Below are 13,373 nucleotides of genomic sequence, written 5' to 3'. Positions count from 1 at the left end.
GTCACGGGGAAGGAGGGCAACACGTGGGGCTCTGCGCGTGTTTTCTTTTTTTTTTCTTTTTTCAGAAGCGCTTTAATTAATCGCGCGGCCTGTAGAGGCACGCAGGTGCACGCGGCCACCCAGGTAGATGGTGCTGCTCACGAGAGGAAAGCAGACGCAGTTTATATGCACGCGCGCACTATGCAGGGGGGAAAAGTGACAAAAACTGCGATGTAGTGTTGGTAGCACACGTCAGAAGGGCTTTACAGAACTAGCCGGATTATTTCTGCAAAAAATGACACCATCAGAGAGGTGTGTTGCGTTTTTTTTTTGTTTTTGTTTTTTTGTTGTTGTTGCGGTTTCCATCGCGAGGAAATGTGCTCCGGCAGCAGCAAACTTTGCGGCTTCTCAGGGCCCCATGATTACCTAAGGGGCCACACGAGAAAATTAATTTCCACAGAAAAGTTTGGCAGATGCGCACGATGCCAGGCACAAAAAAGGCGTTTTGTCTTAGAAAAAATATTTGAGGAAGAAATGTTATTAAGTAAATAATACTTTCATGTTAGCCTCTTCAACGTATTTGCTTCAAATGTATGAATGTGTACTTAATTCAAAACAAATGTGTTTACAATCTGGACTAATTAACCGTAGAAGCTGTTTGAGGATCTAAATTAAACTCCCCTCTGTCGAGCATTTTATCTTGAGTGGTCAACACGGCAGGGCTGTGAATTAGACATATTTATATCCTTTGTATTTCATCTATGAAATAGGTTAAATCACATCTCCATGAATCAAAATGTAAACCAGAATAGTAAATCTCACTTGGTTTGGGTTGTTTCTGTACATTTTTTAGAAAAATTTTTTCAACTATTCATTCATTTATCAATTCAATTTCTTGTCATATTCTTGGGCTTTTCTACATAAACATTACTTCCTCATTTAGCAGCTAAATTCCTTCACTCTTTATTGCTTGCTTTGATTTTTCATTCAGTATAATAATAAAAAAAAAAGTACAATAGCTGGCTAATTGGTAGTACTGCGTTACAACATACCCACAGAAGCAAATTCTTGTCAAATTTTGTTACAATTCACGCAATAATACTTATGGTTTTTAAACTTGTAGCTACTAACATTTAGTCAGTAGGGAAGTTTATAATGCTGCGCTGAATTCCAATGATCTGACATGTAGCTAGCTATTTAAAAAAACTGTATGGAAAAAGAAAGTTAGAGAAGCTAAAACACTCTTTCCCACAAAGAAGAGCTCTGGGAGATGTATTTGTAGAACATTTTGGCAATTCTTCAAAATGAACTACACATTAGTCCAACAGCAGCAACTCCATAACAGTGCCATTACACTTAACTGTGCGTTAGGTCTTGCTCCCCTATACTAACAAGAATCTTAAGAGCATCAAATGTGATCTTTATCAGAGAACACTATTGTGTATCTGCCTGTATCCTGCTGTTCAGCGACATAAAAAGGTTTGCTGCCTAAGGCTAATAGTGCCCGAGGATCACCTTCCTACGCATAGAACACTCTAGCTTATATATTTGATCATGCTGAGGCAAACCATCACAAATATTTTGGACATGTCAGAAAACTTTGCGGCACAAGCACTGCAGCGCTCAAAAAGCAAGTATATAGCAATGGCTCTGGTTTCAACATTGAGGCGACGTGTAGATCTCATTTATACACATCACTGTTAGTTGTATGCAGAGCCCTGATTTAGAAATATTTTTTTATGTTTAGAACTAAACAATTGCTAAACTGTTCATGGTCTAAGCTTAGACCTAGAAAACGACCCACACAATTTCTATCCATGTACAGTTATATTATATTAATATCAATGTGTGGTAAAAGTACTAAGTATTATTGCCGTGTACAGTTCAACTGGTAAAGACAATAGTTTGTAGTAAAGTTTGAGCAAATTAAAATTTTCCTTATATTTTAAGCCTGGCCAGTGTCTGTTAAAACAGTTCTGAATTTAGAATAAACTTCTACAAAAATCTATGTTAGATGTATTTTAGTCTAACTTTTAAACCAGAAATATTTCAGTTTTAACCCATCCACTGTCTACACCTGCTTATCCACACAGGGCAGCTGGTGCCTGTCTCCAGCAGTCATGGGGCACCCAGGACCTTCTTGCTGCTCCTGCAGCCCTATTCTGATATATTTTAATTAACTTGGTGCTACAGTGTTCACACAGTTGCCAATCTAATGACATAACAACGATTTAATAATATTGCTACTTAAACTCATGCAAAACTATGCAAAAAATGCTTGGTGTGCTCTGATAAGGATTCACTCACCTCTGGAATCCAGACGCTCAAAACCTAAAGGGAAACTGAAGACTTCATCTACTTGATCATTATTTTGGCTAAAAATTCATCTAAACATGAATCACTCATTGAGCATTAACATTTCATTCCCAGAAGGTCAGCGGAGGCTTACATGTACAAAAAAACAAAAACAATGTTGACACAGCCAAAGAAACATAACATGTACTTGCACTGTTGAACAGCCTTTTTTTCCCCCAGTTCCTACACACGTTTGAAACACGAAGTGCATCAAAACGCAACATGTAAACTTTAAAGACATTACAAGAGTTGATGTTCCACAAACAATTACATAGAGCTCGAGTAACACCTGCCTGACAGCAGCTTTAATTTCCTCAGCACAACAGACTGCTACAGCAGAGAGCAGCTCCCTGATTTCTGCACTCATACAATTTGATGGTTTGGATAATAATGACAACCTCAATGTGTGCTGGAAGACAATCTAGCCCTGTGAAAACGATTCTTATCAGATTGAGGTGGTTGGCTCATTGACTTAATTCAGAGCTCCCCACTTTAAAACAGACCTTTAGGGAATTCGATAAAGCAACGGTGCCCTAGTAATCCAAGGCCATTTATAAAGTACATTTAAAAAAAAAAAATGTTTAACCAAAGTTCGGTACAGTACTAAAACAGATTAAACCAAACATCCATGAATGATACCTACTTATCCGTGCAAGACGGGATAAGCGGGTATAGCTTTTTCACCAACAACAAAAAAAAAAAAAAAATAGTACAAGCTGAATAAAGCGAACTATAAAGACTGTAGTAAAATAAGAGAGAAACAACAACAACCTGGCTGACATTGTGTCAAAAGGCACTGAAATTAAGTGTTTTGGTTGATTCTTAAAAACAGCCTGAGAGAAACCCTGTCTAATACTAACATGTTTCATAATTTTGGAGCCACGACTGAAATGGCCTGAGCTCCTCTGAGGTTAAGTCTAGTTTTAGGTACAACCAACAGAGGCTGGTCAGCTGATCTAAGGGGCCTGGGAGAAACACAAAGGCTTAACGAAGACTGAGCAGTACCGAGGAGCCAGACCATCAGCACAATTAAAATGTCAAGAGAAAAATTAGTCCTGGACAAATTACTCTCCCCAACAGCATGTTACTGATCATTAATAGACGAGGATAACAATAACCGTAGGTTTTTTTTTTTTTTTTGTAGAGTTGCCAGACTAATGTGGACCCAAAACTCATTTCAGCATTCAGTTCACTCAGCTCTCAGTATGGATGACTTCATTTAATTTTTTCTAAAGAAATTGATTGTATCAAAATGCAGAGCATTTTCCCAATGTGGGACCAATGTTACCAGTAAGTAAAAAAAGAAATAATCAGGACTAACTTTAGCTTCTGATTCCGGTGAAGGATGTTAATTCAGAAACAAATTCATTTAAATCTTTAACTTGTATGTTCTGAACCAAATAATGTAAGGCGGTCTTTACTTTGGTTATCACCCCGTTTCATCGATGATTAACCTATCCTCAGTAAATGGAGACACACATAATTAAACCTTTACTTAAGAAGTTTCCTTGCCACTGAAATGCTTTAATCAATCACAAACCTATATTTTTCTTTCTTACCTTCTGTGAGCCCTTACTCTGTAATAACCTCACTGAAGAGTTCAGTAATGCTTCAGAGCTCAGCAAAAAGACAGAAACAGAACTGCTGAAAGTCACTAATGATATACTCCTGGCTTTAAAGTAGTGGACTTCTGCCTATAATTTTCCTGTTAGATTTCAGCGCTGCGTTTCATACAGTTGGTGACAATGTTCTTCAAGAGGGGCTTTAACATGTTGGAATCAAGGGAAAAACATTGCAGGGTTTGATCATATGTGTCTGGCTGATTCTACTTTATTTATTCACCCATACATACAGTGTCTATAAGCTCTCTTCCATTGGGTAGTAGGCAGTGTTCACCTTGGATAGACACACAAGACAAAAAAACGAACAAACAAACATTCACATCTAAGAGCAATTAATCTAAGAGCTAAAAATTATTTAAATTCACCATTTATATAAAGTGTAAGAGATTAATATCTACGTATGACCACCTTCCCCCCTGTGTTATCCTGATTCAAGAAAGCATTATAGATATACAGTGGAAATACAATTTGCTAAAATAAATATATTTAAAATGAGCACTTTTTCTGATGTCCCATTTGCCAGATAAACTGCTTGAAGTGACTGCAAAATACATTTGTACAATTGATTCACTGCAGCCTCAAGAATTATCAGCAAAAATATTTCCAAGAAAGAGTTTTTTTTGTTTTTTTTTTTAAGTCTGCACAAAAAGCAAGCACTGACAATCCAACAGGGATGTCAGCAGAGCTGCAGTGGCTGGTGAGCTGAACCTTCACAAATGAATTTCTGCTTGGCCTCATTCAGCCTTGTTCTGGCGCCGCTCTTCAGCAGCCAATAAGTTTGAATTGCTTTGCAGAAGCTTAAAAGTCTTCCAGTGATTACAAAACGCTAGTTGAAAATTAGTTGCGCGTCACCAACGGCGCAGGAGGTGGATAGCGTTCAATTACTGTGACTAGCTCCTGTCTGACTCATCAGCAGCACAGCTTTTTATATAGTCTGGAGAACAGAATCATAACAATCATCTCATTTTAGCTTCGACAGCAATCTGCTTGTTACAAACTGCCTGCTAAAGAACTCAGTGGGCAAAGGAATTAAACACCATGCTGGTTTTGATGGGATTAGTCTACTGTTAGTTGATCAAAGCCTTTGTGCCTTGATTTTGCTCTTAGCAAATGTTGTTAAGGCCTGTCACTTGTTCTGGTGATAAATCTTGGCCTACGCGTTGGCACTCAGGTTTGACAAGCAAGCGACCGGAGAAAAGTTGGTGAAGTGTGATTAGATGATCAATTACAGAGTGAAAGTGCGTCATATCATGATTTATTTCTTTGAAAACCAAGGAAGATCGGCCAAATCAGGCCTCATTACCAAGAACACAGCCCTGAGGATACATGTGGAGGTTCTTAAAGAAACCATATAAACACACTTAATCTATATATAGGTAAAGTGTTAAAAAATACTTGTAAAATTAATAAATAAGGAGAAATCTTTGGAAATTCAATCACTTAGTATATTACCAAACCAAAAGGAAATGTATAAACAGTCTATTATGTTTTTTTTTTATTATTTTATTCATTTTTGGTTTGGTTGACTTTCATAGTTAAAGGTACCACTGATTAGGAATATTGGGAACCTGAACCACATTGGATTTGGTTACCTTTAGCAGATTTTAATAGCTTGTTTTTTATCCATCCATTCACACTGACATCATTTAAGACATCTCACAAACAGTCTTTCACAAAAGTTGTCATCTTAAAAATGACAGTTTCTGTTGTTTTCTGTGAGTTTAGTCACAAACCTGAGCCAGCCATTAATCTCACAACTGGGCTCATGGGTTATCACAAAAAAGTAATATTGAGAACGTGAAGCTTGATGATTTATTTCTTTTGGTAAAATGTTTTGTTTGTATTCCCTAATTTACCTTTAAATTACAATAACTTTACAGTTTTCCGGTTGCTTAATCAGAAAGCAACCCTAGTCCTCTTTAAACCTATATAAAATCAGAACAAAAATAAGTTATTTAATGTAACCTGGGCTCTGTGAGTAGGTGGAGAGCTTGTCACGTTAAACTCCCCTGCTGCACAGAAACAACAGAAGACATTACAGGAGATCATGTATGTTTAACCAACTGAGAATCTTGTAATCCATTGGAAATGAGAAGACCGCACCTACCCTCTGACCAGAGGGCTCTAATTCCTTTAGTATTAAGGTTAAACCTGAAACAATTACACTGTGCTCACGGTATTACATTTGTGTTCCTTAAGGATCACTTTAACATTAAGTCGAGCTCTATGTGCCTGCCCCTCTAAAATGCAAAAGACGTCCATTCTTCTTGGGGTGGTATTGATATTATTCGGTAATAGCAGTATTTTATTTTTTATTTTGCTGTTAAAGGAGGTGTCAGTTAAAAATCTGGTCACAATGGCTCCTTAAAAATGAAAGAAAATAGAACTATAGCTGAATACTGGCCATTTTAAACCCCAAGTAGGAAATTCTGACTCTGCAGGGGTAGAAAGGACGTCCAAACGCACAAGAGGTCTGTGACAAAGGAATATGAGAACAGGAAAGAGCACACAATTATACACACTTGCGAGGCTATGTGAACACGTCACAACAGAAAGTATTTCATATATATATATATATAAAAATGTAAGGATGCAAACAGATGTATAAAGGTATGGCTCTGTTCTCGTAGAGATGCAATAAAAAGCTAAGTGGATGTGTATTGAAGGGAATATAACAAGTATTCCACATAAGCTGTAAATTGGACATGGGGGACTTTAAACTATTGCACTATATCATGGTCTTCTGGGAGCGGTGCTGATTGTAAAGTCTGACAGCTGCAGGGAGGAAGGATTTCATATACAGCTCCTTTACACATTCAGGGTGCAGTAGTTTGTCACCGACGAGCTTTTTCAGGGACGTGACCATTTCATGCATGGGATGGGAAACCTGCTGATGCCAACATGAGCCCAACCGCCCCCCCGTATCTCTTCAAGAACCACGGTGTAAGACGTTACGCATAATTGAAACAGATGTTTTTGAGAACGTTTCTGTCTCGCCCTTTGGTCATGAGCACATAAGCATTTATCGTTGATACTTGTAGCAGAGGCTCCATGGCAGTACCAAGAGAGCAACTGCTGTCAAACAAAGAAAAGATTGGGACAGAAATGACATTTTAAACTGTATGTAGCATGATGTTGCGTTCACAATTATCTCACAGCCTGAGATAAAGGCAGACATGTCTCCACATATTGCAGATAGAAAATCATTTTCTTAGCTTACAATTCTGCAATTCTTCTGAAAACTACTACTTCAAATAGCTGTAGGTATGAGACTCTTCTGCACTCAGAGAGAGCACCCGTTCAATCTGCACATCCTCGACACTCGTCACCAGACGACTGTTGGTGCATCTCCCCCATGGAAATATCGAGCAAGACAACCTGAAAGACACTCTCAAATGTTTTCAAAACCGAACACATGCCCAATAATGCCATGTTTACGTGAACGTATTTATTAGAAAAACTATTCAAATCAAACACGATCTACTAAAAAACACAGCAAAATAAGTATTACAGAGCTGACATATTAGGAAGAAAAAAAAAACAATAAAAACCAGCACAGTTCTTTACATGTATTTCAGATGGTTGTGTGTTTTTCATGTTTATTTTAGCAACCAAGAAAAAAACAACTGAAAATTTGGAAAAACTGGAAAGCTCATTTCTGCTCAGTCACAAACAGCAGCGGCCCACATTTGGAATAATAGACTCTTTGCAACATAGGGGGTATTAATAAAAAAAATTAAAAAAAAAAAGGTTAACTTAGAACTAATTCAGCAGCACTTGGGTGCTGCTGGATTAGTTTTGTAGCAAAACCTTTTGAGAGCTAAATTTGGTATCCACACATCTGATTGCGGCGATCCGACGATGATTACTCACTGATTAAACGGCTGCCTTCTTTGAAAGCAATTTGCATCAAGTGTTAGTTTTCGTTTTCCTTTAGACAAAAGCAAATAATGTTCCTGACGCCGCTAAGAAAACAGCACACTTTAAAGAAAAGTTAATCACCCAGTAACAGAAAAATATTTAGTTCTTTAAACACCTCAGTGGAATGCGCTCCTTTCAAGGCTTCAAGAGGATCATTGTTAAAAAAAAATATGTAGAAGTCAACTAATCCTCTCCACCTATTTTACAATAATAAAGCATCCTGGTCAGCCTCTGGATATTTGCCTTCAAGTTGAATCAAGCAATTTAGATCCCGTTCTTTCTCATGAAGGCTTCTAGTAACACCGCCTCCTCGCTCTGCGTATACTCCTACAGAGCCACAAACACGCTTCTGAGAAAAAAAAATCCCGGTCCTTGGAACGAGCCGTGTCTGTGGCCATTCACCTCAGGATAGACCGACTCTGCTGACTGAATTCAGATGAGGAAAGATGACAGAGACCTGCATGCCCCTTGGATGCCGTCTCGGTGAAACAAGCCATACTGCCTCTCCAGCCACCAAACAATATTGAAAGCGACAGCATAGTGGTGGAAAAAAAAAACTGAACTAAACACAGTGTTATTTTTAATAACGAGGCTCTGAAACATGTACCTTATAAAGCAAACCAACCTTGTTGGAACAGACATTACCTAATTAGTCCTACTGAACATAATGGATGATATGTATTTGTATTTACATTTATATGTATTTACTATTTTTTTTCTTCACATTTCGTCAAAACTACCAAGACCAACACAAAGTAGTATATACAGTTGTATCCAATAAGAATATGCATTTCTAAGAGGCTTTTTATTAGCTGGAGGTATAAAGAAAATCATACTTAACAGAAATAAAGGCTTTAAAACAGCATCAGTCTGTGTTAACCTACATAACGCATTTCTCTTAGTGAATTGAGCTAGTGAAATAAATGAACTTGTCAATAATTATCTAATTTATTGTAATATGAATGTATATGTACATTGGAAAAAAAAAAAAACACTTGTGGTCCATTAGTCAGTTTATCGTTTTAAAAAACCATCACAATACAATGAAGTTTGTAGACATGAAAACATGAAAGAGTTCAACGGATGTCAATACTTTTGCAAGGCACTGTAGCCATTTACGTCTCTTTTATGAGAAATAATCATGTTCTCTGCAGAACCGCGAGAAGTCTCGTATTTCATCCGTGGCATTTGGAGTTTTAAAGCTGATTTCTTCCTCCAAAAGGCGCCTCTCTCTCCCAGTCTGTTATCAAAGCGCAGAGGTGATGGCGAGGTAGGACTGAGGGTATTCCCTATTTCATCTTTACCTGCTGATGAGTCTTATAGCTCTGAATTTCCCCCGCAGTTAATCAGAAGGAGCTGACTGCAGAGCGCTTGCACAGATTGGCTGCAGCTCCAGACGTATGGTGTGCTTAATTAACAATGTCAGTGTGAATTTCCTGCTGCTTCTGTGTACACGGACAGCTTGATCCACGCGGTGTAGGAACAGGCATAAGCATAATATTGCAATTGGTGGAAAGCTTTAGTCTTTTGACAAACACAGATAGCTGAGGACAAAGTAGCTCGACTAAATTCCCTGCTCACAGAAAAAAAAATGACATCCTTTTTACTGAGTTTATTTTTAAAATGAGGATTTTACTTTTAAAATTGCGGTTTAAAATTTTTTTCACTTTCTAAAAAAACAAACAAACAAAAAAAAAAAACAAGGCTGCCTGAAAACACGATTTTTAAATAGAAACGTTTCTGCCATGTGACGCTGAGCACGGAGGATTTCCACCATTCTGGAGATGCTCAGCTGTGCGGCAGAGCTCACAGGCCTGATTATGCGTCGCCGCGTCCAGCTGGCTCTGCAGTCCTCTGCGGCGGCCTTCCCACCAACATGTTGTTCTTCGGCGAACAGCTTTCAGGCTCCATGGTCGTCACCTGCACCGAGTACCCATGAGTCTCTGCAGCCCAAGCCCGATCCAAGTCCACCAAGCCCATGCAGTGTTTCCCTGCAGATCACAACATGCTGGGTTTTGTTATCGAATAATGAAAAGTAATCAAGATAACATGCACTATGGGTTTGAAAAATCCTAAACTGTGCGATGGTTAAAAGACAAATGTGGAAATTTACTGGTTTTATTAGTGTCTGGGTAGAGAGGGACTCATTATGTAATCAACCACAGATCTTGTAAGTTAGCTTATTTATGAACAACAGTCTCTAATTATTATGGCAGCTGGATGAAGAAAGAGAAAATATCAACTGGAAACACAAAACCAAAGCATTTTGCAAATCACTTAAGTAAATACGCATTTAATTACCCATCAAATAATGACATAGGTGGAAAAAGCCATTATTGGCAAGCACAGCTAAAGGCTAGTGCATGTGTCTTGGGATCAAGAGTGTTGGATTTACGATGTTCTGCTGCAGTTTGTTGTGACCTTACAGTCTATTTATATCAAATGATCAACTGAGAATCTGGGAAGGAAGTTTCAATGCTCCATGAGTGCTACAAAGTCGGCACATAATTATTAGCCAAATCAATCGGAAACTATGCCATGTCGTAACTTTTACATTTTAAGCATCTTAAAACGTCATTAAGTTCTATTCCAGTGCAGCTAATGTGCGGTATGTATACAGTGTGTGAGGGCTGCGGCCCTCGTGGGCAGAAAAAAATAAATACAGTGGCTTAGGTGGTGCTAAAAATGTATATGTTGCATTACAAATAACGCGGAACCAGGTGACGTTGCAACTTTTTTTTCTTCTTCTACAATTTAAAACAGAGGCAGTGAAGCAATCGCGATGGAGTGTTAATATCAGACAGCTCTGTGTCACGACAGTGTGATGTTGTGATGACTGGTAGTCTGCGCAGCCAGCTGACCCTCAGACTAAAGGTGAGAACACGCTGCATCACATGGATGGATCAAGTACATAATTACTGCCATCAAGCTGACAATAGAATAAAAATAATAATAATGGTCTCTAAAATTAGAGATGTCTAACAAGCCTTATATCCATAGCCCTAAATCACACCATTTGCTTCCACTATCCTGGCTGAATTTTCTTTAAAGCATGCATGTGTGCTTGAATGATGATTTGGGAATCATTTATTCTTCAAAGCTTTATGACAGAACTGTTTTGTGAAAGCCATCTTCAGTGTTAAGGCCCTTTAGTAACCCCACCATACAGCAAAGTTATCTTGCATGTGTGATCAGAAATTAGCTCCAAAGTTTGTCGTTTCTACCTTTCTGCTTTAAATGGGATGAAGTTCTTCTGGTCGCACTAAACATTTATCTTCTTCCAAACAGTACTGCTGATTTAATACCAAAAAGCTAAACGTGTCCCTGATGACCTTTAAGGAATCTTTACAGTCATATGCTGAGATCAGCATTATTGCTTTAGATTAATTAATTAATCTACAATTTGCAATGTTTGTGCCATATCAGCATAAAGCAAATGAGCTAAGGGAGATCAAATGTGCATTTATTTCATTTTTAACTCAATGAAGCAATGTGTTTATGTTAGTTGTGTATATTTAATTCTAGATTTTTTTGTTGTTGTTCATGATAATTAGACTCTTAACAGGAAAATTAAACTCTCACCTAAATTAGACGCTGCTCATTGCCATGTTGTCTTAATGATCAGAGCCTGACTAGCAGGCTGAGGAGGGATGAGAGGATAGAGGGGAGCAGTGAAAGTTGGTGTCAGCTACATATAAAAAGGCCTCCGGATGATGAGGCATTGGGGAGCTTTTGTGATTTAGTGAGGCTTTCATAAACTGGGAAGTATTAACTTCAAAAAAGGTACTTAACATTATAAAAATAGTTCTCAGTGAAGATGCCGCACAGGAGTGGAGGTTTCACACCATGAGAACGGGACTCTGATCTGGCAGCTGTTCATCTCAGTCCATTTTCTATAGTGTCACATATTTTTAACATATCTCAAGTTTAAAGCTTCGTGTGAGGTGATCTCAAGATGTAAAAAAGACAGTTTTATAGTGTTATCCTTCAAGTAGAATGAAATAAAGCATTCCTGCCAACCAGAGTTGGAAAAAATGCCGTTTACCCATCTGCATGGGATAACTTAATATTTAAACTAGATGTATCAAAGAAATCGACAACTTAAATACAAGTGTAGATATGTCATATTGATGTTTATCATGTTGCCGTTCAAAAAAAAAAATGAATAAAAAAAAATGAATGAAACCAAGTTGAAAAGGACAAAGTTGTGTTAAGGAAATCATTTATAATGGCCACTTTCATGTATTAAATGCAAATCTTTGACAAATTTAACAAATGGATCCCACCAGGAAATTTTTTGCTAAAATAAGAAAAAAAGCCAATAAATGAATGTCAGCAAAAATTTAAGGCTCCACCAAATGAAATGCATGGACTGTTATATAATTTCCCACTGAATCCTATTGATTCTATTTTTTTTAACCTTTTTTTGGATTCTATTGAAATCTTTTTTTTTTTTTTGTATTTCAACTGAATTAAACTGAAGACATTTGAACTGAATTCAATCAGAAAAACCTGGACATATTTAAGACTTTCTAGAGTTTAAATTTGAGGTAACTCAAATCCCCTCAGACCTCTCAGAAACCTTGTATATAGAGAGTTTATGAATTAATAACCAGAAGACAGTAAGAGAACAAACAGGGCAAACAAACAAACAAACCACCTGCTGATACTTTGGGGGAAAAATGGCCAAGAAAGAGTTCAGCTAAAGTTTTCACAGTTCACCATAAGTAATGATAGTAACTAAATGAACCGCAACAACTCTTATACTTTATGCCCAGAATGTTTGCAGATGACATGGATGAGTTTAAGGAGGAGACTATGAACAGTACCAATGAGGCGCCTCTCAGGTGGTAGCTGGACCGCAGTCTGATCTGCAAAGCGACAGAGGATCATGTGTTCCTGGGAGGGAAAAAAAACAGAAGCAAAAGCTACTTGTTACCTTCGTAGATAATTCTTACTTTGTTTGATAAACAGTTAAACATAAACATCTCAAGGCTTCAACAGTAAGCACAGCAAAAGCATGTATTTTGCATGGATGAACGGATCAGCTCTGCTCGTCTATTCCTCCTACTTTAGCTTAAATCTGCTCGAATTAGCGCACGGCCATGAAGCAGATCTCGGCATGCTCTGGCTGCAAGGCGGGAAAACATTCTTGGCAGATCACACGGTTAAGTACAGTAAGCGTGGAATCAACGCAAACGCTATCTGATCTCTCTTTCAGACGCACCAGCTCATGACTTTGCATTTTATTTTATTTTTTACGGATCCAAACGGATCATCCTGGTATCATGGAAACAAACCGTAATTGCAGACAGCCCGTAGTGATTTTGTTTGTCAAGCACGTATCCCAACAATCATCTTATTAGACTCGCCTAGCGACCGTGGAGCCAAAACAAGCAAAGTCCATCAGACAGGACTGGCGACGGGGCGAGGCTTTTGTAAATCTGGGTAAACAGTGGCGAGAAGTGACATCGCAATCTCACTCGGGGTGCTTAG

The 13,373-nt window shown here is 38.1% G+C and overlaps 1 protein-coding gene across 1 annotated transcript in view; it reads right to left on the bottom strand.

Annotated features, from left to right (window-relative positions):
• Positions 1 to 9,558: 9,558 nt before the first annotated feature.
• gstcd (glutathione S-transferase, C-terminal domain containing) overlaps positions 9,559 to 13,373 on the bottom strand; it is a gene marked incomplete in the record, with an annotated part of 61,403 nt that continues 57,588 nt past the window's right edge. The window contains 2 exon segments of the mRNA XM_036137040.1: positions 9,559 to 9,868; positions 12,707 to 12,776. Coding sequence (XP_035992933.1) covers positions 9,696 to 9,868; positions 12,707 to 12,776 — 243 coding nt within the window.

This window comes from Fundulus heteroclitus, chromosome 5, assembly GCF_011125445.2.
Source record: "Fundulus heteroclitus isolate FHET01 chromosome 5, MU-UCD_Fhet_4.1, whole genome shotgun sequence".
NCBI classification, from domain to species: Eukaryota; Metazoa; Chordata; class Actinopteri; order Cyprinodontiformes; family Fundulidae; genus Fundulus; species Fundulus heteroclitus.
The sequence above is the reverse complement of the archived record's forward strand: the minus strand, read 5'-3'. Positions and strand labels throughout refer to the sequence as shown.